The sequence below is a fragment of the Phyllostomus discolor genome, chromosome 3 (genome assembly GCF_004126475.2).
Source record: "Phyllostomus discolor isolate MPI-MPIP mPhyDis1 chromosome 3, mPhyDis1.pri.v3, whole genome shotgun sequence".
Taxonomy (NCBI): domain Eukaryota; kingdom Metazoa; phylum Chordata; class Mammalia; order Chiroptera; family Phyllostomidae; genus Phyllostomus; species Phyllostomus discolor.
The window spans coordinates 210,997,018-211,021,474 of NC_040905.2; the positions used below are offsets into that span (position 1 = coordinate 210,997,018).

At 66.8% G+C, this 24,457-nt stretch overlaps 1 protein-coding gene across 1 annotated transcript; it reads right to left on the reverse strand.

Moving 5' to 3' along the window:
• FIBCD1 (fibrinogen C domain containing 1) lies at nt 1-24,457 on the reverse strand. Its single transcript, XM_028528899.2, has 7 exons — nt 24,249-24,457; nt 16,006-16,485; nt 12,828-12,987; nt 12,275-12,411; nt 4,260-4,356; nt 3,582-3,761; nt 1-3,036 (listed from the first exon to the last, which is right to left on the reverse strand). The coding sequence occupies exons 1-7, from the start codon at nt 24,318-24,320 to the stop codon at nt 2,777-2,779; spliced, it is 1,386 nt and encodes a 461-aa protein (XP_028384700.1). The 5' UTR covers nt 24,321-24,457; the 3' UTR covers nt 1-2,776.

A 24,457-nucleotide genomic window follows, 5' to 3' on the forward strand; every position in this document is an offset into this window, starting at 1 on the left:
GTCTGCAGCCCCCCCCCCCCCCCCCCCCCGCACCTGAGGGCCTGGGAGGGTGAGTGGCAGTGTGGGAGGCGGGGCCAGGAGGAGGTGGGCGCTGGCTGGCGCCAGGGCTTCTGCCCCAAGGCAAACACGAAGCCTGTTTACATGTGGCTGCAGACGCAGCCGCACTTGAGGGTTGCCTGCTGCTCTGTCCTGACTGCCGAGGTCCTGGGGAGCTGGGGGGCACCAGGTCTGTCTGTCCTCTGGACTCGGGGGTCTCAGGTGGCCAGCCAGGTGGCTGGACTTGGAGACACGTCCAAGTTTGGGAGGCAAGGCCCGAGGCCCCGGCTGATTCCTCGGAACCTGCCTGTGCTCGTGGAGAGGAACTTGGAGGGGCGGGGGTGGGGGCGGCGCGGTGGGGGTTACATGCACTGTCCAATGTTGCGGTGTGGGCACCGCCCCTCCTGCAGGCCCCTCTCATTGGAGGAGGCGGGGCGGTCGGCTGGCGTGGGGGGCGGGGCCACAGGCACCCGCAGCATCAGGCTGGGCCCGTGGGTCAGGGTTCCAGTGCAGGAGCCTGTGGTCCCGGGTGACCTTTTGCACGTCTGTCACCCCTCGGGACTCGGTGGGGCCGCCCCTCTCCACAGGCTCTCCCAGCATCCCCTTCTTCCTGCGGCCACTCCCGTCTGGTGTGGTGGACGTCGCGGCGCGGGGGCCTGCCTGGCTCCCAGCAGCCTCCTGCATGCGGCATCCACCTGTGCTCAGCACCAGCCCCGGTGAGGGGGGGGGGGGGGGGGGCCAGCCTGGCCATCCCCACCGTGATGCTCATTCAGCCGGCGTTGGGTCCGGCCTGGTCCCCTGCTGGTGCCGGGCCTGGGCTGGGAGTGGAACTGGGTGCTCTCAAGCAGGAGATGGGTGTCCCCAGGCTGGCCGGATGCTGACCGCAGGCCCCTGAAGGCCGTCCTCACCTGTCCCCGTTAGGCCCCAGCTGAGGCACGTCTGCTCCTCTTCCAAGCCCTGGCACGGGCCGCTGGGCCCCCGGAATGTCACAGTCACCGGGAGTGCGTTTGATGGCAGAGCAGAAAGCGCCGGGCACGTCCTGAGCGGCAGCTGGCTCTGCAGGGCTGGCAGCTCCAGCCCGGGGCTGACCAGGTGCAGCCACCCCACACCCCCTGCCCCGCCGTCCTGCCTGCACCTGGGCTGCTCCCGTCGCTGCCCTGGGCGCCCTGGGCTGCACGCGCCCGTTCCTGGGCCATCTCCGCTTGGAGCTGAGTGCCGAGAGGGCGGGGACTTGGTCTGGTCGAGCCGCCCGGGGCAGGCAGATGTCCCACAAATCTCTGCCGAGCGCCCACGACCAGGTGGGGCTGGAGGGGACTGGCCGGGTCACGGGGCGAGTCGGCGGCCCTCCAGGCCTTTCCTGCCACCCCAGCCAACTCCGGTGTGTTGCCAACACACACACTCTGGCGGGAGGGGTGGGAAAGCGGAGCCCCTCTCCCCACATGCCTGCCTTCGGGTGTCCAGCTGGAGGGGGGTCACCGGTGCTGCCCACGCTCTGGGCAGCTCCCCCACTGACTTCTGGGCCCCCACAGACCCCGTTGCAAACCCACAGGTAGGGACTTGGCAAAGCAGCGCTGAACTTGGTTCTGACAGCAAATGCATCAGGGGCCCAAGGTCGTTGAGCAGAAGGTGAAGGTCAGGGCTCGCAGCCCTGCCTTTCCCAGCCACTGACCCTGGATCCTGCAGTTCTTGTTGGGGGAGGGGGTGCACCAAGGGTGCCCTGGGCATTGGGGGCCTCAGTGAGAAAGTGTCTCTGAGTGCCGGGCTGGGGCCCGTCTCCTCCACTGGCTGCGTGAACCCCTGACCCAAGGTGGCAGCATGAACGGTCGCTGCCAGGGGCCAGCCTTTGCGCTGAGCGGCGGTCTCCGGGCTGACACGGGGGTGATGGCCACCGAACTCCCCAGGCCTGGCCTCCACCCTCCAGGCCTGCCCCAAGGAAGTCTTGGGGTTCTGGAAATTGGGGGTGCAGCAAGCCCCGAGCTGCCCAGAGAATCAAGAGGTCCTCCCTGGCTGGGCCCAGACCAGTGGTTTGGGGTCTGTCCCCTCCTCCCGCAGGCAGGAGAACGAAGGGGGCTGGGCACAGCAGCCAAGGGCACCGGGGACCTCCCAGGCCCGAGGGGACACTGGGTGGAGGGAGGGACTTTGAGGAACCAGCCCACCTTGGGGCATGCGTCCCAGCAGGCGATGAGCTGCAGCCTGGCCCAAGGCCTGGTGGGGTGGTGCCAGCCCCTGGCCACAGTGGCCCTCAGCGCTGGCTGCTCCCAGGGCTCTTGGGGAGAGGTGGGGTCTCCAGGCACGGTGGAAACAAGGAGGGGGGTGCCCGGAGGACCAGAGGAGGCTGGCTTCAGACCTAACTCAGTCTGCTAGGGGGGCTCCAGGGTGCTGTCCCCTCTTCCACATGCCCCCATAACGCCAGCTGCTTGGGCTGGCAGAGCGCAGGGTGCTGCGGGGAGCTGGGGCCGACTTCCGGCCAGGAGAAGACAACCCAGAAGCCAAAGTCTGGGCTGGTAGAATTTGGGGGCGTTTGCCCCGCCCCCCATCAGAGGCAAATTGGGGACTGGGGACAGTGTGAAGGTGACATGCAACCTCATCTGCCCAGGGTGCTTAGTATTGGGGTGGGCCTGGTGCACCCCGGCGACGCAACAGCAGGTCAGCCAGATGCGGACGGGCAGGCGACAGGCGGGAGCGGCTGGGGTGGGGAGCGGAGGGCGGGCGGCGCGGGCGGCCGGTGCGCGGGGCCAGACTAGCGGTCCTCACGCACCGGCCGGATCTTCATCTCGGAGAACTTGAGCGAGTACTGCCAGCCGGTCCAGGAGGACCACTCGACGCCGTCGGCGTAGGAGGTGTGCGCGCCGCGCAGGTACTGCCCGTTGAGGTTGGACGTGTGGCAGTTGCGGTACCACCAGGCGCCGCGGTAGAAGGCGGCGCAGTTGTTCTCGGAGTGGTCGCTGTCGCGGTCCTTGGTGGTGAACCTCATGCCGCTGTGCTTCAGGAGGGAGTCCCCTGCGCGGGCACACACGCGAGTGCGCACTCGGGGCGTAGGCGTGATGCTCCCACGTGCCCCCCACATACGCGCGCTGGGGCACACACACCTGCCCCCCACCCCGCCCCCCCGACAGACCACGGCGCCCATGCGGCTCACGGGCGCCCCCTTGCGGTCCCCGTGGCTGTCCTGGGGCCTAGGCCATCCCTCCCTCCTCCCAGCCGTTCAGACCTTCCCTTCCTTTCTTGCCGCTGCCTAAGAAACCCGCTGCCTGAGGAACCCAGAGGGGTTCAGCCGCCACACTTCAGGGGCCCAGCGCAGCCCAAACCCCAGATGCCCCCTTTCCTGGCTCTGGGCCCATTCTGCTCACCTGCACAGCAGGTGGACCCTCCAGGCCCTGATGGCTGGGGGTTCGGGGGGGGGGGGGTTGTGGCAGAGCGGAGGTGGCTGAGATGAGGACCCGGGGCCTTGGTGGGGAAGATCTGCAGGACCGCCCCCCCACGTCCTCCCAGGTGGGGAGAATGGTGGCCCCCACGGCCCCTCACCCCGCCGCCCGGAGCCCCACCTGCAGTGCCCGAGTAGTCGGCCACCGTGAGCGGGAACCCGTCCTCCTCCGGGTCCACAGAGAACAAGCCCACGCCGAAGCTCCCGTAGTGGGCGTGCGCCGTGCCGTTGTCGAAGTCCTCCAGGTCCACGCGCAGCTCGTAGGCCGCCTGCGCCGTCAGCACGTGGAGCCTCTTGAGCCCTGGAGAGGGGAGGGGATGCAGGAGGAGGTGGGGGCCTGGAGGGCGACCCCCAGAGAGGACCAGGGAGAAGCAGGAGCTAGTCTCGTGGCTGGTGACGGGAAGGGGGTGTCTGTGTCTCCTGCCCCCCCAGGGCCTGACTCTGCGCTCCCCCCACACAATGCCCAATCCACCTCCTCCCTCCCTCTGCCCCGCCCCCCAGCCCTCCCGGGCCCATCCTGGGGTCTCCCTCGGCCTCCCTCTCCCCCACCACACGCACCCACAGCGCTTCCCTGCTCCGATTACCTCTCCGTGACGAGGCCACTTAATTAAACGCCTTCCAGGTTATCGGCATCTGGCGATAGTTCATCAGCCTCTCCCTCCTGCCCGCTTCCCTGAGCCCCCACCGGCCCCCCACCGTGTGCAGGTCAGCGTGTGCAAGCTACCCGGGCATGAGGGCTGTGCAGCCCTTCCCCGTCCAGCCAGGCTGGGACACCCGGGGGGAGAGCAGGGCCCCTCACCTAGCCAGTGCTCCCCGGTGAGCTTGCCGAAGCCGTCCCGGTACGCCTCCCAGCCTCGGAAGAAGTTCACCGAGCCGTCCTCCCGCCGCTGAAACACCTGCAACGGCAGGCGAGGGTGGAGAGTGGGCACCGGCCTCCCCCACCCCTATATTTGCCCCCCTGCCCGCCCCCCCGCCTGCTCCAGGAGGCAGGGGCTGAGCCTCCCGTGGCCCTCGACGGCTCCCTGCACGGGGCCTGGAACAGAGCTGGGGGTCTGGAGGGCTGTGGTGGCCCGAAGTGGGGCTACCTGGATGGCCCCAAGCCCTCTGTACGTGCCCTCATGAAGGGGTCACAGTCGCTGGGGTAGGGTGAGGTGGGGGAAACCCAGCTTCCCTGCCTCGCCGTTGGACCCTAGACGGGCCCCGTCTCTGCCTGGGCCTCGGTTTCCCCACTAGCCAATAAAAGGAGCGGACAAGGGTCCTGATAGCTTTCCCAGGTGAAACCGAAAGTGAAGAAAAACCCATTCTCAAGTTTTTAAAAACGGAGCACACACACGCGCAGGCACACACACACACACCACCCCCCGCCCCCAGCCCCACCCCCACCCACAGAACAGCCCGGGCAGGGGATGAGGGGTGGTTGGGGAAACCGCAGCCCCAGCCCCGCCCCCAGGGGAGGACGGGAGTCGGCAGCAGGCTGGGCTGTGATTTAGGTGCTGACGAACAGCCCCCGCCGCCTCTGTCCCTCCTTTAGTAACATTCCAGGCTGGGGAGCGGGGAGTCCCACCGGTTACATTGCTCCGGAATAAGCGCCGCGCTGGCGCCGCCAGTCCCCTCCCCCGCCCGCCCCCGGCCCCCACTCCACGGCTTTCTGTTTAACCAGCCTTCTCCTCCTCATCTGCGGAGGCAGCGCCCCTGGCCCCGACCCCTCCATCTGGGCAGCCCGAAGTGTTGGGCTTGGCGGCCGCGCCAGCGTCCTGCCGGGTTCATTGCTAAGCAGCCTGGCTGCAGCCACCGGGACCTGGCGGGCGCGGGCCGCCTGCAGGTGCAGGAGAGCGCTCCGACCCCGACATCGGGCAGGGGAGCGGAGGGTCACCTCTTCGTCGTGCTCCCCGACCTGAAACCCACGCGCCCTGCCCTGAAATGCGGACGCTGTCAGGAGGGGCCCTGCTTGGCAGAAGATTTGATCGGGCTCAGAAGATCTGAGGGGTGTGCAGAGCTGCCGATTGTGACCCTGAGCACGGCTGCCCGCCCTCCAAAAGGCCTAATCCTGGCAGGCGGGGTGGGGGGGAAGGCAGCCTGTTTTGGGGGGAGCTGGGGTAGAGAGGGGCTGGGCGGGGGATGGGCACCGCACACGGACCTGGGCTCCAGCCCACCAGGGACTTATCATTCCCTCCTCTGAGCCTCGGCTTCCTCATCTGTAGATGAGGAATGGGGACCCTGACAGCACCCTGGCCATCTGCCAAGAAAGGCTCAGGGCCTGGCACGGTAGGCCTCGGGAAGTGCCCGCTGGGGGCAGCATGCGGCTGCCAGCCTGCCCACGGTGGGGGTCTCCCCCCTTCCTCTCCTCCAGCCTCTGCTCTCCCCGTGGGATGCGGGCCCTGCACCCTCTCCTCCGTGAGCCACCCAGGGCGCCGGCCCCAGGCCCCTTCCATTCACTCAACTATCCCGCCGAGCACCTCTGTACAGGGCCAGCTGGGGAAACTGAGTCAGGGCTCGCCCCTCAGAGCCTCCGGGCGGAGGAATGGGGGACCCACCGCAGGCGGGAAGCAGGACTGGTCTGAGGGTCCGGAGGGGAGGGCTCCGTCCGGGATGGCCCTGGAGGAGGGACAGGGTGCTGGCCCCACGTGCGCCCCCTTGTGGCCGGGGTAAGACATCCGTCCCTCCGGGCCTCACTGCCGCATCCGCCAAGAAGCCCGCCTCCCAAGGCCGCAGCCCGGAGTGGGGGGCCAGCGGCTGGAGGTGTTACTGCCACCGTCGCAGCTTCCCCTGTTTCTGCTGTTAGGACGCCGTAGGGTGTGGGGTGCCAGGCCTCGGGCACGAAGCCCAGACGACCTGCCCGTGAGGACAGACGGCCAGGGCCGCCAAGACCAGCTGGTGCTGAGGGTCGATCCTTCCTGACCCGGAGCCAAGGTCCTGCGTCCCCCGCCCCCTCTCGTTACTGCACATGGAGGCTGGGGCCCCGGCCGGGGCAGGCACCCGTGAGCAGCAGGGTGGGCGGTCATGCCCTTGGCCTAAGGCCGGCTGCACACCTGCAGGCCATCGTCCCACCACCCACGTTCACAGGTGTGTCTGTCAGGGTTTACCACCGGCCAGGGCGTCCGCTGCCCGAGCCGGGCCCCTCCCACCCAGAGCTGACCTCGGAGCCGCAGTCCTCAGGGCCCCCTCTTCTGCCTGCCCTCCCAGGCCGGGGGCCTATCGCAGGCGTGGCCCCTCCGAGGGGCCTGGGTCCGGATCAGTGGGCGAGAGCACGTGTTGGGGGGCCCCCTGGACGCCCAGCCTCTCTTTCCCGCGCAGCTGGGACAGTGCACGGCCACCAGGTCAGCGCTGCTGACGGTCCCGACAGAGTGATTGGCGTCGCTGCACCCCCAAAACCACCGCAGTCGTTTGCCAGCTCGGGCCCTGTGACCCAAGAGAGGACGAACCCCCACCGCCCGTCCTCGAGGGGCCGGGACGCGTCTGTGACGAGGGGTCGCAGAAGCGGCCCTGGACCTGAGGACCCGGGGGCGTTCACGCAGCGACACGCAGGCCCAGGGGTCTCCCTCCGACACAGACGCTCGCTGGAACGGCGCCTGCCCTTCCGGGGAGGGAGGGTCGGGCTCTGCTATTTCCTGTCCCGTCTTCTTCTAGTCCCCTCTCTCCGACTTACAAAGCAGCGCCGATCACAGCCCACGGGATTGATCTCACCACCTGCCCACACGTCGCGACCTACTGCCGACCATCGGCACGGGCTGCCCTTACGCCTGGGCTCACACACCGCCGCGTGACCCGCCGTGCCGGGTCCAGGATAGTGTCTCAGACTCGGAGCCCCAGCCTCGCCCCGAGCCCGTCACAGCGCAGCGTGCTGGCAAGTCCAAGTGCGACAGGCGGCCCCCCGCTCATCTGCTGGTCCCCCCACGTCCTCAGACGTGCGGGGCGGGGTTCTCTGACTCGGGCTGAAGCGCGGCTATGGCTTCAGGCTTCCAGAGACCGGCTGGGCTTTAGGGACACTGGACGGCGGGATGGCGCCATGCCAGAGGCCTCCCCGCAACAGAGCAGGGGCCGGCCAGAAAGGCAGAGCAGAGAGGAAAGGGGGTGAAGAATTGGGATTCTTTCCCCGTTCTCTGCCCACCCACCGGACATGAATCCCACTTAAGGGAAAAAGAAAGGGGAGCCCTGGCTGGTGTGGCTCAGTGGATTGAGCGCCGGCCTGAGAACCAAAGGGTCACCGGTTCAATCCCCAGTCAGAGCACACGCCTGAGTTATGAGCCAGGTCCCCAGTAGGGGGCGTGTGAGAGGCAACCACACATTGATGTTTCTCTCCCTGTCTTTCTCCCTCTCTCTAAAAATAAATAAGAAAGATCTTTTCAAAAAAAAAAAAAAGAAAGAAAAGAAGGGGGGAAGGTAGGGAAACAAAATAATTATTAATTTAGAAGGTAAACTACCCATCAGTCCAGCCCCTGGGGCATCTGCGTGGCGTTCCGGCTGTGAAGCAATTGATAGGGAAGCGCTGGCGGCCGCCGTGGCCTCTTGGGCCGGTGCCACGAGCGAGCGGGAAGACAGAGCCTGTTTTCCTGGTGGGGGGTTCTGAAGCCAGCCGCCGGCGCATCTTCCCAATGCCGCCGAGGGGGCCCAGACAAGGGAGCCGGCCCCCGGGCTCCTGCCGCTGCAGATGGTGCTCCAGTTTCAAAGGAAGGCGAGCAGAAGGGTGGACAGGAGAGTGTCTGGCTGTCCCAAGTGTCACACAGGCTGCAGGGACCCATCTCACGCTCCGTGGGTCCAGTCCCCGCCAGGATGCCTTCCTCAGACAGACCGCCGTCCGACCTGCTCCTGGTTTACTGGCCTCGGTGCCCAGAGCACGGAGTCGCCGTCCTGAGCCCCCCACTGGGGGCCTGGCTCCGTGGTCACCCCACCCAGACGGCACCCTCGGGGACAGCCGCTGCCCTGTCCGCCTCGCCACAGTCCCAGAGTGAGGCTCCTGGCTCCCCTTGTCATCGGACAGGTGAGAAGATGGGGGTGCCCTCTGCACAGCGGGGTGCCCCAAGGCTGGGCTTGGGGAGGCCCAGGGAGGCCCAGAGAGGGGGGCCCCCGTGGGTGAGGGGATTGAGCAGGGCTCCCCAACTCCCGTGAGCCCGCCCGGCCCTCATCGTAGCTGAGCGGCCAGCCTAGCTCCAATCCAGCCATGGGGTGTCCAGGGCCGGCCCCCAGGAGAGCAGCCTCTATCCAGACTCCAGCCGAGGGACTGCACGGCCATTGAAGCCTGGGCTCGTATCTTCTGCAAAACGAGAGGGCTGCGTCCCCAGAGCCCGTGGGGCATCCCTGAGCGCACAGAGGTGACTCTGGCCCTCGGCCAGCTCACAGCCCCCTGGAGACATGGACACGCAATCCAGCAGCCAGTCACAGGGCAGAGAGCTACCTCGGTCGAGGCAGGCTCCCAACGGGCAGTTCCCTTGATCTTTGTGCCTCGGTTTCCTCATCTGTAGAATGGGCGTTATCACATGAGGGCTTGGTGATGGTCACGTGTGCTGGTTGCTACGCAGCATTCCATAATGGTAACAGCTGCGGTTCGACCCGCTGGGAGCTTGGAGGAGGGGGAGCCAGCCCCTGGGGGGGAGGGTGGTCCAGGAGGGCTTCCCAGAGGAGGAGGCGCTCAACTAACCAGTTCATTGAGCAGGGCCTTGGCAGGTGGTCCTTTGCTGAGGCCCCAGGGACAGGGACTGGGCACATCCAAACCCTAAAGACGGAGAGGGGGCGTCTCCGCCACAGTGGAAGGGGCCTCTGGGGTTTCCCTGGGCTCTGATGAAGCTTCTGTGGAGACCAATTACTGGCAGGACTGTGCTGGTGGCGGCCCCCAGCCTCTGATCCAGGGGGGAGGGGGGAGGCTGTGGCAGAGACGGATTCTTGCTTCTAAAGAACAAAGAACTTGGATGCGCGAGCGAACGCAGCGCTTCAAAGGCGGCCCCTGGGGAAGGCTGCTTTCCCGGGACGTGGTGGCTCCTTCAATCCCGTCTGGACACCTCTGGGTCTCGCCGGCAACAGCACAGGTTCCAGAAAACCCCAGCTCTGCCTGCCGCTCGCCGGCGTGCGGCCTCGGAGAGGTCACCGAGCTACTGGGCATCCGTTCCCCTCTCCATAATAAACGGCAGCGTCTGCAACCCCATGGGCACCCCGCAGGGTTGCAGCCAAGGAGCAATGACAGAAAAGAGGAAGCCAGGCGGCACACAGTAGGTCTAACCAGCATCAACCTCCCTCCCCTTCAGAGCCAGCTGCCAAGCCCAGCGGGCCCCGCCCTCTCTTGGACTGAAAATGGTACCCCCGGGCTTGGCTGTCCGCCACGCTTCCCAGGCCTGGCAGTCGGCGCCTGGCACGCACCGCTCAGCTGCCGTTTATCAAGTGCCAAGGCACCGGCCCAGCCCTCACGGGCACTGTCCCCGCTCCCCTGAAAGTCTGAATGCCCAGGCTGCTCTGACACAGGCAGTGTGGTCACCGCCCTGGTCATTATCGGCTGTGCAGGCACCAAGGACTCCCCAGAGCAAGGGCAGCCTGGGAACACAGCGGAGCCCCGGCCGCCACAGCCTCGGGGTGGGGGGTGGGAGGCAGCACCCCAGCAGGGTCACCGAGGCCCCAGAACAAGCCCCCCCCACCTTGCCGACCTCCACACACGTGTCCCCTTCGCCTGGAACACTGCCCTCGCCTCATCCCCCAGCACTCGGACCCCTGTCCCGGAGCCTCTCCCGGCCACCCCAGGCTGGGTCAGGGACTCTCCTCTGAGCTCCTGCCCGCCCCCCAGCCTTGCAGCGGACAGCTCCCCACGAGGCCAGGAGCTTGCTGCTGAACCCTCCGGCCAGTGGTTCAACCTGTGAGTCACGGGCCGCCCATCAGTGCCACGGCTGTGCATGAGGCTGGGCGCGCGTGCCCCAGGCCGGCTGCTCACATGCTGGGTGCCCTTGCACCAATCTCTCGCCCTCTCTGAGGCTGCCCGGCCAGCCCCAGGGACCGCAGGGGGCCGGAGCTCTGTGGGGCAGGGCAGTGCGATAGAAACTGGAAAGCACCCCCTAAGTGGGCAGAGCTGCTGACCCCACCCCACCCCGCCCGTGTCTGGGAAGCAGGCTCTGCCGACTGGAACGTCCAGCCCCGGGCGCCCTGTCCACCAGGGAGCGCCCTCCAGGGCGGGCACTCGAGGCCCAGCAGCTTGGACGCGGAACCTAACGAGGATGCATGGTCCCGGCGGCCAGAGAGGCAGCGGCCAGCTCCCTCCCGAACAACAATTGAGCGTCCGACAGATTCCGAGTGGCAGGGAGGTGGTCCTGACGGGCGCCCACAGTGGCTGGGAAAGGCGGGCCTCGGGCGGAAGCCCAGATGGATATTAACGTTTATGGGCCCCGCAGACACCTCCCGGAGGAGGGGGGCTGTTCTTCCAGGGCCGGTCCCCGTGTGTAAGTGGGAGGCAGTGGGGGGCGGGGAGCCGGGGGGGGCCTCCCTTGCTCACCCGCTCCCCTCTGATCGCCCGAAGCCCCAGCCCCAGGAACTGCCGGCCACCGCCCCCCCCCCACCCCCGCCCAACTCCAGAGGGGTTTCCCGGGAGGCCGGGGGAAGATTCACGGCTCGGGCTGGCGGCTCGGGCTGGCGGCTCAGGCTAGCGTCTGGGTCTTTCATTAAGTCTGTCCGAAGCCTTAACTCTGATGTCTGGGCTCCGGCTGGCGGCTGGGGCTGCTCTTCCCGCCCGCAGAGGGGGTCCCAGCGGCAAACACCATAACTCAGATGTTCCGCGTTAAGGAAACAAAGAGCTTTTAGCCCCCAGACGCGGATCCCGTGCATCCGAAAGCTCTCCTCTGGAGCTTGGAGAGAGGTTTAGAGGTCTATCCGTCCGTCTGTCCGTCTGTCTCGGGGCCCGTGGGGAGCCCCGTGCTCTCGTCTCACGTCCAGTGCTGCCGTCCGGATGCCCTCGCCCCACCCCGCCGGCCCACCCGTCTCACGCGGGCACCCCCGGGCTTCTCAGCTGGCGGGGCCTGGGGGGCTCTGCTCCCGACTGGGCGGCGCTGAGCTGGCTTCTCGGGGCTCCCCCCGCCGTCTCCCTCCCGTACACCCCTTTCTGCTTCAACCAGCCACTTTCCGTGGCTTGGAGTTAAGACCTCTAAGTGACGCGGTGGGCATCCCCGTTCCACGGCCGAGGGGACTGAGGCTCTGAGAACCTGAGTGACGTGCCCGTGGTCCCACAGCAGGCCCGAGAGCCACGGCGGGCCTGCGCGTGGACGGCGGGGCGCGTGGCCTCTCTGGCAGTGGACTCGGTGACGGCCCCAGTCCTGTCCTTCCACCGCCCGTTAGGACCTCCCTTTGCTCCCACTTCCCCCCGGGCAGGAGCCAGAGGTGCAAGGGAGGCAGCACAGCCCCTGGCCTGGCAGGAGAGCAGCGAACTGGGTCCCTGCACCCCCCGCAGCCACGCCTTTGGTCACCTCCTGCACGCGCCACGAGGGTCACCGGACAGAAAGCCAGTGTCCACCCATCGGCCCTTGCACTGACATTAGCTACAGGCGTCCTGGCCCGGGAACCAGTGCTCTGGGCAGGCGGGTGCTCTGGGAGCAGGAGGTGGCTCCACAGGCAGGCGGCAGCCAGTGGGGCCGGCGTCTGCTTCCCGGGGGACCCCGGAGGGTCAGCCCACAGGCTCCACTTGCCCTGGGCAGGTGGCATCTGGGGGTGTGGAGCCCCCTGGTGGGATGACAGGCAGGTCTGTGGGGGCCAGAGGGCCCCGGGCCAGCCAGGGTAAAGGGTGGGAGGCTGGTGGCCCCGCCCCCCCAGGGGCCCCGACTGCCCGAGGCTGAGAGGAAGCCCCGGACTCACCGTCCAGCCGCCACCATCCGTGCGCATGTCGCAGTACACCTGGAAGCCGGCAGGGTCGTGTGTGGGGAAGACAGAGTACACCCCGTCCTCCTGCCGGCCGCTCAGGAGCACGTCCAGGCAGTCACGGGGCCGAGAGCCTGCAACGGGGAAGGCCTTCAGCGGGGCCGGCCTTCAGCGGGGCGGGCCCACCGACCGCGGCCCGGGCCCTGCCCCCTCCCTCTGTCCCTGGGCCTCCCTGGCCCCTGGTAATGTCACTTGGGCTCCAGAGCGCCAGCCTCGGGGCTGGACCTTGGCTCTGGCACTCCCTGGGAAGGGGGTGGGTGATGGGCACGGTCTCTGAGCCTCACTTTGCTTATCTGGAAAATGGGCACAGGGAGCCCCGCCTCACTAGGCTGGGGGAGGGGCGGGTCCCAGTGCGCCCGGCGGCAGGAAGTCCTTGGCAGACTGCCGCAGTGTTTCCTTATCAGTGTGTGTGTGTGTGTGGGGGGGGGGCAATGGGGGGATGAAGCTGGGCCCCAGGATCCCAAGGAAAGCAACCCTCAGCCCCACTCACCGTTGGCACAGCCCCGGGGCCGCGACCCCCTGGCCGGCGCCCTCTGCAGGTCAGCCTTGACTCGGGGCCGGCTCAGCCCCCGGTCCCTGTGCAGGGTGTCCAGGACGTCGCTGACCAAGTTCACCAGGTGAGCCATGTGGCCCTGGCTCTCCGACAGAAGCTGCGGAGCACAGGGGTGGTCAGAGGGGGCAGGGGCTCCGGCGGGCACACAGCGGGACACCTGCCGGCAAGGTGGACCTCCCGGCCCGGCTGCGGCCCCGACCCAGGGTGGTCTGAGCCCAGGTGCCTGGTGGACAGGGCTCGTGTGGGGGGGACTGGGGTGGCTCCCGCTCCCCCCTCTTCTGGGCCGTCGGCCCCGTTCTGTGTGTGCATATGAAGGGCGCACCTGGCGCTGGGCAAAGCTGGGTTCGAACCCCAGCTCACCCGTTTTCCAGTTTCTCGACAGGAGGGGGTAAGCGACATAACCAAACGGGCCAACCTGGCCTCCTGGCCCCGCTGCCGTGGGACCAGTGACACTGTGGGAAGGACCCGGCGTGGGGTGCGGCCCACAGCAGGGCACCCCGTACTTGGCCGCCTCGTCACGTGAACTCGTAAGGCACCGTCCATGTTACAAAACACCCTCACCCACGTCTCTTCCGACTCCCAAAGGGCCTGGAAGGCCGGGGGCGGGATCTGCCCATGATGGGGGTGGGGGGGACCCCGGGGCACTCCCCCACCCACCTGTCCCCTGGGCAAGCCTTGCTTTGACTTTGCACGGCTCTCTCGGGTCCAGCCCCTCCCCTCCCCACGCAGCGCTGCCCAGACGGAGGCCTTGTCTTCTCCTTGTTACAGTTGGGGAAACTGAGGCCCGGAAGGAGAGGTCCCTGGCCGAGAATGGCCTCAGGCCGCTTCCCCGGGGCCGTGCCACCCTGTGTGGGGAGCCCAGGGTGAGGGCAGCGGCCGGGATCCGGGCCCTGGTGTCGGCTCCGGGTTTTCCCGCAGGCCCTGGAAGGGCAGCTGGACTTCCCCACGCCTCAGTTTCCCCTCTGTGAACCACAGGGGTGCGACCTGTGTTGCAGGGGCTCCTACAGCATGTGGGGGACCTGAGCGCTCACTTGGTGTTCCCGGCACCTGCCCCACCCCCTGCTGGTGGCCACCCTTCCCACCACCTACATCCAGAAGGGAGCCGCTCGGTGCCATGCTGTCCCCCGTCCCAGGACCGACCTCCGGGCAGGGCCTGCGGCCTGAAGGGTCTGAAGTCTGTCACCTCCCCTCCCGGGCTCTGGGAGGCTGCAGGACCTCGAGGAGGGGAGGTCGGTCACAGGGTCACAGGGTCACAGTGTCACAGTCAGGCAGCCAGGGGCCAGCCCGAGGGCCTGCTGGGTCCTCACCCGTGGAGATAACAGCCCGTTCTAGGAACAGGCTGCGCAGTCTGCGGGACGTGGCTCCGGCTGGCGCGGCAGCAGAGGCTGCAGAGAGCTCTCGCTCCCTGGCCGTGTCCCCTCGGCCGAGCAGGCCATCCAGTGCCAGCGGCCGGCAGCCCAGGGGAGCCGGCGGAGACAGGCAGGGAGAACGTTCCGCCAGGATTTCTGCGGCTGGCCGCTGTCTCTCTGGCCTTCAGTGCAGCACCAGGCAGACGTGCGGGCGTGTGGGGGGGTCCCTGGGGGAGCCCCTGGGGGTGGGGATGGAAGGCGGGGCATGCGGGGGGCAAAGATCACCGGGCTCGCCCGTGAAGTGTCTGGGTTCCCGCCCACGTTTCTCAGACACCACAAACACGTGAGAAACTCGGGCACGGCCCACACTTGCTAACAGGCAAGGAAGCCCTCGGTTTAAACGAGCAAATGACTCAAGTTAAAACGTGCATAGAATCAGGCCCTGGGTTGCAGGGAAGCCCGTGCCTGCTGGCTGAGCTGCGTGGGTGCGCTCCAGAGGACGCGGCAGCTGCAGAGGCGGGCTCTCGGCCTGCTCAGCCCAGCCTGCCCCTCCGTGGCAGGAGGTCAGGACCCCGGCCCTGGTGCTTAGCACACGGGTGGGCCTAGCACACGGCAGTCCGTCACTCCTTCTGCAAAGGGGGTTCTTAGTGGGGTTCCCACCGCTTCAGGTGCAAACAATTTCCGCCATAAGAAAGGAAGCCGACGTGCAGACGGCACCCGAGGGGCCGCCGGCAGCTCCAGCGCCCCGTGTGGTGAGGACTGTGTTGTCCCACTTTACAGGCGAGGAGACCCACCCCGGGGAGGGCGCCAGACGTGCCCCAGGTCGCACAGCCAGAACTTGAGCCCCGAGGGCAGGGCCTCCGGGGCCAGGGATCTCAGCCACGGGTGCACGAGTCTCCCCGGCACTCACCGAGCTGCTGGGGAGTCTGGGGTGAGGCCCAGGGATGAGCCTATGGACCGCAGCCCTGGCAGCCCTGGCAGAGGTGCCCGTGGGCAGTGCTTCAAGCACTCAGGTCTGGGCTGATCAGCTGAGGGTCTGGGTAGCGTGGGGAGGGGCTGGGAGGACAGGGCTCTGCAGGACACTTGGTCCCTGAAATCATCACCCTGAGCCTCTGGGAAAATGAGCCAAATTCCACCTGGCTCCGGTCCCACGGGGGGAAGGCTTCTTGCCGTGCTCCAGGTGTGGTCAACGTGATCAGCGTGGGAAACTCCCACCCTGGGGCCTGGCTTGGCTCGGGGGTGCGGTGGGGACAGCCTGGGGGTCTGGTTGGGCTCGCTCACTGGTCCCTCCTTCCCGGGAAAGCTGGGGCATTGAGTGGCAGTGAGGGGGAGGGTAGATCTGGGGAGTGGGTGCAGGTGGCACCACCAGGAGAGGGCATGCCACTGACCTTGAACCTTAATTTGCAACTGAAGGGCAGGCCCTCGCCAGCATCCCACCTGCCCTGGAGCACCGGGAAGCCCCCAAAGCTCTGGATCGGACCTGACTGCTGGATGCCAGGGGTCCCACTTAGAGAAGTACCCAGGGCCCCCGGGACTGTGGGCAGAAGGCAGTTGGAATCCTGGCACCGTCACCTGTGTGGCCTTGGATGTCAGACTTGCCTCTCTGGGCCTCATGTGCCTGTCCGTAGGAATAGCCACAGCCCCTGGTCCCGGGGCCTGTGGGGACTCAGTGAGGCCACAGATATCAAGCGGCCACCACAGGGCTGACGCCAAGGGGCAGCAACCCGCCCTCCCGCCCAGACCTCAGGCCCGGGCCCAGTCCTTACCTGGATGAGGCGGGCCTGCTCGCTCTGCAGGGCGCCGAGCCCCTGGCCCAGCGTGCCGTGGCCCTTCCGCAGCCCGGCGCACTCCGCCTGCAGCTCTGAGGCCCGGGCCAGCAGCCGGGGCAGCTGGTCGGCCAGCGTGTCCAGCAGCTCCCTGTCCTGCTCGCCCGCCAGCCAGGGCTGGGCCTGGCGCGCGGTCAGCGCCTGCAGCACGGAGGCCTGGGTGTCCTCCAGGTGGGCGAAGCCTTCAGTGAGGTCGGGGCAGCGCGGGTCGATGAGGATGCTGAGGCGTGAGCTGTCGGCTCTCTCCACGGTGACCAGGGCGCCGTTGGCACCGGCCGGCCCTGTGCTGACGATGGGCGGGGGCGCCGTGCCGGGCGCGTGGGCGTGGTTCAGGAAGAGCACCGTGCCGGTGACAGCCACGGCCAGCAGCACGGCCAGGGACAGCAGCACCGTGCACACCACATAGCCGCAGCTCGGCCGCTGCAGCCCGGCCAGGGCACACGGACAGAGGCGGACAGACGGACAGACAGGAGAGAGAAGGAAGAGGCAGCCTCAGGGGCAGACCCACCCGGCCTCTGGACGAGGCTCAGGGGGTGCCCTCCCTGGGGACGGGGGAGGGAGTCACGGAGACAGAGGAAGAGGCACACCAAAGAGAGGGAGAGCAGGAGATGCTGGGAGACAGAGGTGGAGAGGATGGAAAGGGAAACCGAGGTAGAGGGACAGGGACACCAAAGGAGAGAGCAACCCCTTCCTCCTCACTGGCCCCACCCCATCCCCACTCAGCCAGCCCAGGGCACCAAGCCCTCTAGGTCTGGAGAGAGCTGGACCCAGGTCCCCACGCTGCCATTTCCCATGGGGTGACCTTTGCTGAGCCTCGGTGTCCCCACCTGTAAAGTGGTGGCAATGATGACATTCCCCCGCCCCGCCCCTGGGCACCTGCCCTGCAGACTCCTGCTGGAAGAGAGAGCCATAAGGTGACAACAACGCTACAAATTGTCACTCTGTCCCAGTGGAATGTGTGCCTTGGGGTAGCAGTGGGCGCCCATGGCTGAAGACCCCTCTCAGCCTGGGGCATCCACATCCCAAGTCCCAAAGCTGTGCGGGCCCCTGAGGCTACCAAGGGTCCCGGGCACAGGGGGGCCTCCTGAGCACCCCTCCCCCCGCCCCCCTCCTCCCCCCACTGTCCACAGAGCGGGCCCCAGCGGGAGAAGCGGAGCACACACCGCGATGGCAGAGGAGGGGGCGGGAAAGGGCCTCTGTTCTCCCGAGGAGGCGAGGGCTGGGGTGACAGGGCAGCTGTGTCCCCCAGAACCGGAAACGAGGCAACGCAGTGGACTAAGGGTGGAGGCGGCAGGCCAGGCGAGAACGGGACCTGGGTTCGGGGGCGCCGTGGGGGCCAGCAACCAAGGAAGCTGGCACCCAAGTGCAGCTTGTACGTGAAGGAAGCACTGTGACACAGTGGCAAGCCTGTCATGGCCAAAAGGGAACTTGCAGAACGCCACCAAGCCTGTGACGCCTGGGGAAACCCGACACCCAGAGGGGCCAAGAGGCTTGCCCGGAGTCGCACCGCAAATCAGAAGCTGAGGTCAGACTCGACCCCCAGCCTCCACCGGCTCCCAGGGCAGCCGCCTCTACGAGGCCATCCCCCACGTTTCCAGCGTCCCGGAGGTGACGCGCCCTGGAACGAGTGAGCACGTACTGACGCACTTGGCCCCGCCCCCGGCGCAGCGAGCCTGCCCGGAGTATCAGCGCTTTCACTGTCCCATGGTCAGTGTGCAGGCGCGTCTGCAGGGGCTCGGTGTCTTTCGTTTCCGCCCGAAGTGTAACCTCTCTGTGTGGCTGATGCCAGGACGCCCCGTCTCCTTTTTCATGTTGCCACGTCTCTGGCGTTGGGGGGGGCATCTCACCGCTGTAAGGGACAGCTTGCTTGCTTCGTGACCCGTAAAGCAGCGCCCCCCCCCCCCCCCGCTTACGTCCCATCACGTAACAGGCCTTCCTCTGGGAAAGGGAGGCGGAGCGAGCAGCTGCTTTCCCGCAAATTTAAATGCTACGAGTAACTCCCGAGTTACTTGGCCCCGGAGGGCGTCGGGGTCAGGGGAGAGGGGCAGGCGGACAGGCAGCCCCCCAGGGAGGCCGTCGGTTATTGGTGACATAAAGGAGAGAACTCCTGAGCCCGCGATGGTCGGCGGGGGCGCTGCTAGCCTTCCCACACCACGGGACCAGGGGCGCTGACCGCTCTCCCCTGAGACGGTGGAGCGAAGCAATGACAACGGCCCAGCCGACAGCAGCCGTCCAGGTCCCGAGCCGTAAATAACAGGCCGCATAAACAGAGTTGAATCTCATTGGTCACGTCACATTACAAGGCTGCTTCTGATTGGTTAATTCTTGGCACCAGAAATCCTTATATACGAGTAAGGATTTGTATATAAGGATTTGTATACTCGTAAGGATACGAGTAAAGGGTGGGTAATCACGGTTATTATTTCTTGTAAATCAATCAAAATTATACCTAGTTTTTGTCAGATCAGCAAAAATCATTTTTTTGGTGTGCCACAGAATTCTGGTAATTAGTGTATGTGTGCTGTGAGATGAGACGGGTTGAAAACCGCTGCCTCCGCCGGTCCCTGCAGGGGGGGGGACTCACTGCACCCCAGTTTGCCCCAGCCTCCTGTCCCCACACTGGCCCGGGCCCCAAGGGTCACCCACAGCCATCCTGGGCTCCACACGTCTGGACCGGTCACTTCACCCACACCTGCCCCCGGGGGCTCCCCTCTGCCGGCTCTGCACCAGCTGCGCCGTGGGCTGAGGCATCCACTTCCCCTGCTCCTCTTCCACTGGCCTCACTGGCTCTCCTCCCTCAGGGCTCAGCTAGATGCCACCTCCTCCAGGAAGCCTCCCTTGACTGCTTCCTCAGCCCTGCGGGACGTCCCAGTTCCCCGGTCGGTACAGCCGGGCAGTTTCCAGACTGGCGGGCACCACCTCACCCCTGCTGGCCATGGCCCATCTCCCCTGGAACCTCCAAACAACCCCCCGCTGTGGTGGGACTCATCCTACAGGTGGGAAAACAGGGGTTCAGAGAGCAGAAGACTTCGCCCGAGGCCATGCGGAAGGCACCTGAACCCAGGGCCGGGCGGCTCCGGGACGGCACCGTCTGTGCCCAGGCTGCTTGCTGAGTGGCCCCACAGGGGTCAGCAAGCAGGTCCCCGCCAGGGCCTCCCGGAGCCCACGGCGGACACCTGGCCCTGAGCGGCGTGGAGCAGTGTGCTCCAACTGCAGAGCGCTGACCACCCCAGCTGTTGAGGCAATGGCCCGTCCCGTCCCCCTGCGCACCCACTTCTACCCAAGCCCCAGGTCTCTGGCTTGGGGGGACAGGGGTCATGGAGGAGGGGAGGGGCTCAAGAGGGCTGCAGGGGATCCCCCAGGGGCAGGGGGCTGTGGGACTCAGAGATGACCCGGGCCACTGGGCAGAGGAGAGTTAGTCTTCAGAGAGTACCATGAGCGAGAATTGCCGCTCGCTTTCACAGGCCGCCGCCGCCACGCCTCGCAGAGAAAGCCACCAGGAATAATGAGGGGGCTTCGGGCGGCACGCAGCTGGGCCAGGGACGCTGCGGGGCTGAAGCTCCGTGATCGGCCGCACGGCCCCCCTTTCCAGCGGTGAGGGGCGGGCAACCAGAAAGGCGCCCCAGGAAGGGGGCAGGAGGGGAGCCCCGGGCTCAAGACTCCTGTCGCCCCAACCACCCGCACGAGCTCCCGACTGGAGGCAGGCGGCCTCGCCCCCCCGTGGGACCCCCCTCCCAGTGCCGGCCCACGGTCAGGCTGCCCCGGAAGCGCGGCCCAAGGCAAGGACCAGACGGGCTCAGGCCGGGGAGGCAGGAGGCAGGGAGCCCCGGAGGGGCCTCTGTCCCGCTGCCTCGTCCGAGCCCCCAGCATCCAGAGGTGGATGCGGGTCCAGCAGAGGGAAGGAGGGCTCGGGAGGAAGGGCCTCACTGCCCTGGAGCCCTGCGGGCCCTCCTGTCCGGCCGGCCCCTGCCTGCTTCCTTGCTACCTAAGGGGCATGGGCGACGGCTGTCCCCTGGGTGGACTCGGCCCATACTGTGCGTACCAGAGTGGGGAAAGGAAAGTCCCCTCTTGGGGGGGGGCAGCAGGGTGAGGCCTGGGTGCAGGCCGCCCCCAGCCCATCTTCTAGGGCACCCCGGCCAAAAGCAGGGGGCTGTTTGCAGAGAGACACGCTGTGGGCTGCACATAGGGGCAGAGGGTGGGTGGTGGGTAGTCTGGGGTCTGGTAGGGGCTCTCTGGGGAGCTTAGGGGGTCAGTGGGGAGGGTGGGAGGCCCAGCCCCTGCCCTAGCCCTGGGGGGAGTCCACCTCACCCACCCCAGAAGCTCACCCCTGGGTGAAAGTCTCCCAACCTGAGTCAAACCCTGAGCCCCTGGCCCTGGAAGAGAGGTGTCCCAGAGACCCCTGGAGTGAGGGGCTGCTTGTTCTGCTCAAAATTCTGGGGTCCCAGTGACTTAGGAAGAAGGCCTGTGGCCTGCTCTATGAGCCCTTGGCTCAGGGTGCCTGCAGGAGGCAGGCTTGCCACCTCCGTCCCCCCACCCCACCCCGGGTCGCTGTCACCGCACAGCTGGCTAATGAGCGAGGGGCCCAGAGGAGGGGCTCCAGAGGCAGAGGAGGGGGTCCTGGACTTGTAGCCCCCCCTTTCTTCCTTTCACCCCCCTCCTCTCCCACCCTTATCCCACGGGGACCTCACCCCAAGCCCCAGGGGCCGAGAGGAGAAGGTGTCGTTTTCGACCTCGCGCCCATTCTGCTTTGTGAGGACCCCCCCACCCCGAGTCTGCTTGGGCCCCGGGACTGTGAGCTCCGGGGGGCAAAGGCTCCGCCGCATCTCCCAGCGGCGAGGGGGGTGCTCTGGAACCGTCACTGAGTGAGTTAAACGCAGCGGCATAAAGCTTAGGCCTCAGGAAGAACCTCTCAAGAACCTTTTTTCTTCCTCAAATGTTTTTAGCAGTTTCCAGAGTATTGAGAATTGCCCGGGGTAGGTCGGAGGTGGACCGCCCCGTGGGGCGGCTCGGCAGGGGGCTCCTCGGAAACGAGCCCTCCCCCCCAGGAAGTGGTTGCATGGTGGCTTCCGGCCCCACATGCCGGGACTAGAAGAACCGTGGCTATTTCTAGATCCTTCCACCAGAGCAACTCCGAACTCCTGGCGGATATTCCGTCCGCATCTCCTGCCCCAAGGGCGCGCGAGCCCCTTCACTCTGCAGGGGAGAGCGGAGGCTCTAACGAGGGCGGCGTCTTGTCCAAGGTCACCCAGCGCAGGAGGAGCCGAGGCGGACGGGCCGGGGACAGAGCTAGCCCGAGGCGCCCCCAGAAACGACTGGACACAGGCTGTGCACCGGCCGCGGGGGGGCCGCGAGTCTGGGAGCCACGCAGTCGTGCGTCCCTGGGAACTGATTACGTGACGCGGCCGGGGGGGCGGAGCGGGGGACGCGCAGCAGCCCCTCTTCCCTTCGTGCTCCCACCCAGGCTCGTCGGCCTCCGGGGAGGGCCCAGCTCCAGCTCTGTTAGCCTCAGTTTCCCCATCCATCAAGTGGGACGATCGGCCCAGCCACCAACCCCCTAGGGGGTGTGAGTAAGAAATGGAAACCCGGGGGTAGAGGCTGCTGGCGCTCGGACTGCGGCCCTGCCGTCTGCTTCCGGAGAACGTGCCCGTTGAAGCAGCCGAGCCCCGCTGCAGGGGAGCTGGGGCGCCAGACCCCTTTCCCTGGTGGGCAGAGGGGCGGTTGGGACCCCGACAGCCTGAGAAAGGGAACAGGCTGCTCTGAGAACTGTCACCCGCCCACCTGGAGGCGGACAATGCTCTAGTTTGCAAAACATGCCAGCACTTCACTGGACCCTTCGATCAGCCCTCGTGAAGTGAGGAGGACGCAGGGGCCGCGGTTCCACTTTACAGATGGTGAAGCCAGGCCCAGAGAGGGTGAGTGACTTACCCGGAATCACACAGCATGTCTGGGAAGCAACTAGAAGCAGGGCCCCAGGGCACAGGCTTGGAGGGAAGGGGGGCAGCAGAGTTTCTCTCTTCCGACCCAGGGCACGGGATAGGCCCTACCCGGAGCTGGCCCAGGGGGCAGCCTGTCTGCCTGCTGGGCCACCAGAGGATCTGCCTGCAGGGTGAGGTAGTGCTGGATTCTGGCCCAGGGCCCCGGAGCCACAGGCCCTCGGCGGCCTCTGATGCCTGAGGGCAGACCGCTGGGCCCTGGCCTGGTGGCAGCAGGAACAGGTGTCCCCAGGGAGGACAGAGAAAGGCTAGGCCAGCAGCCCAGGAGGCCCTGAGGCCACAATTCCAACAGATCCCCAAGAAGCCACGTCCCTCCGAGACACGGCTGCACCTGCTGGCTCCTCCCCCTCAGCTCCCCCTCAGCTCCCCCTGGCTGAGGCTCCGTGCAGCTCAATTCAACAAATATCCCTCCGTTCCCCACATGAGAGGCCTCAAGGCCAGCAGCTTGAGCCCAGGGGAGACCCCAGGCTGGGGACCCAGAAGGAGCGTGTGTCCGAAGGCAGCTCCCAATAGGGGAGCGACTCAAGGCTAGGGCACGAGGCAGGGGTATGGAGGCAGCTGAGCAGCACAGGTGCGATGTTGCTGGGACTTCGAGACAGCCTCTGGGCATCAGGGAGGGCTTCCTGGAGGAGGTGGCATTTGTTTTTTCCCCGAGTGCAGGTGTGTGTGTTGAGGAGCTTGGTGCAGCCAACACCATGAGACAACGAAAGACTGGAAATGGGCAGCCTGGTGGGGGACAAGGGGCCGGCAGATGACAAGCACTGAGTAGCTGTAAGGGGCTAGTAAAAAGGGAGAGTGGGCCGGGCGAGGGACGGCTTTGAGTGACAGGTCTACGAGGTGAGCCTGCTCTTGCTAAGAGGTGAGAAAGTCGGGTCTCTTCTCTGGGGGTGGCTGGGGTGTGGACCTGCCCTGGCAGGGAACAGACCGCCCTGGAGGCGCCAGGGGTGGCCTGGGGTCAGGCTTGGCTCCTCAGCCTTGTCCCCCCCCATCCCCCGCCCGCTGACACGCCACGGCACTTGGGCATATGCCCCTGCCTCTCTGAGCCACCCTCCCTCCCGCCCTCTGGGACCTGAGAACGTGCGTCTGCCCTTCGTCCCTGGGCTGCCGTGGGGAGCAAGGCTGGGAAGGAGCTTTGCAAACTGTAGCGCTCCCGTCACGGCGGCGTGTCACTCCAGGAGAACGAGCGAGTGGCGGCTCGGGAGAGCGAGGGGCCGCCAAGGCCCGCCCCTGCCGCCCCCTCCTGCGGCTGCCAACACGGACTGTTCCTTCCCCAATGACATCTGTCTGGGAGAAATTTGAAATTTAAAACGGGCAGCTCCATTAATTCCTCTCCTTGGCGAGCAGGCCTCCTCTTGCCTGCCTGCCTGCCTGCCCCGGTCCCTGGGCAGCCTGGCCCGGGGCCGCCCCAGGGCCGTCCCTCCACTCGGCCTCCCGTCTCCAGCCCCCTGTCTCTGGCCAGCCCTAGAGCTCTGCCCTCACCCCTCTTCCGCTGCTCAGCCCTGGGCACCCTCCAGGCCTGCCCACTCCCACTGCCCCCGAAGAGGCAGCAAGAAGGGTGGAATGCACAGACCTGTAGCCCACAGACCCAGGTTCAAATCCCCGCAGAGCTGTGTGCCCTCCAGCGGGGTCAGCCTGCTCAGTCAGATCCGTGCTCTCCGGGTCTCCGAGCTGGAGAAGCGCCGTGCCCAGCATCCTCAGAGGCAAATACTTATTGATCCTCGTGTGTGTGTGTGTGTGTGTGAAGCTGGCTAAAGTGTGAGGATTTAGAGGAGATGGGGTTGTGGGGGGGGTCAGGTCTTGGTCCTGAAGCTCAGGTTTCCGTGCCAGGCGCCTGGCACAGGGCGGCACACGGCTCGGGAAGTAGTGAAGACGCCCGCTTACAGGTGATGAAACAGACTCAGAGAGGTCGCTGGGGCAGCTAAAGGGCTGGTCGCACTGGGAACTAAAGGTCCCTCAGACACAGCGTGCACCGGGGGTCTGCTGGAGGCACAAAGGGGGTTCCCATCCTGAACCCCAAGTTCAATCCTCTGGAGGCTATGGAGAAGAAGGCACATGCCCTTCCTTCCCTGAGCCTCCCGTGGGGGGTCTCCCCAAACTCGAGCCCAAGCCCGGAGCTGGGTGTCCATCCCGCCAGCCAGATGGGCCACCGCCAGAGACCCAGGGAGTCCCCACGAGCCTGGCCGCGCGTACCTGAGGTTTGTCGCGAGGCCGGTCCTCAAGTTGAGGAGCGGTGCCCACGGTCTTCCACCGGTCGTTGACCATCTTCTGGCAGGACGGACGGGGGCGCGGGCCGAGGCGAGCCGCTGCGGAGCGCAAAGGCGCCGAGGTGGGCGCGGGTTCTAGGCGCGTTCTGCCCGCCCGATCCCCGCCTCGGTGCCTCGCGCCGGGGCGACCCGGGC

Coding starts and splice junctions, on each gene's coding strand:
- FIBCD1 (XM_028528899.2), bottom strand. CDS start 24,320: ATGGTCAACGACCGGTGGAAGACCGTGGGCACCGCTCCTCAACTTGAG. Junction 16,486..24,248: donor GGCCTCGCGACAAACCTCAG/GTACGCGCGGCC, acceptor GCCGGGCTGCAG/CGGCCGAGCTGCGGCTATGT. Junction 4,357..12,274: donor CGGATGGTGGCGGCTGGACG/GTGAGTCCGGGG, acceptor CTGCCGTTGCAG/GTGTTTCAGCGGCGGGAGGA.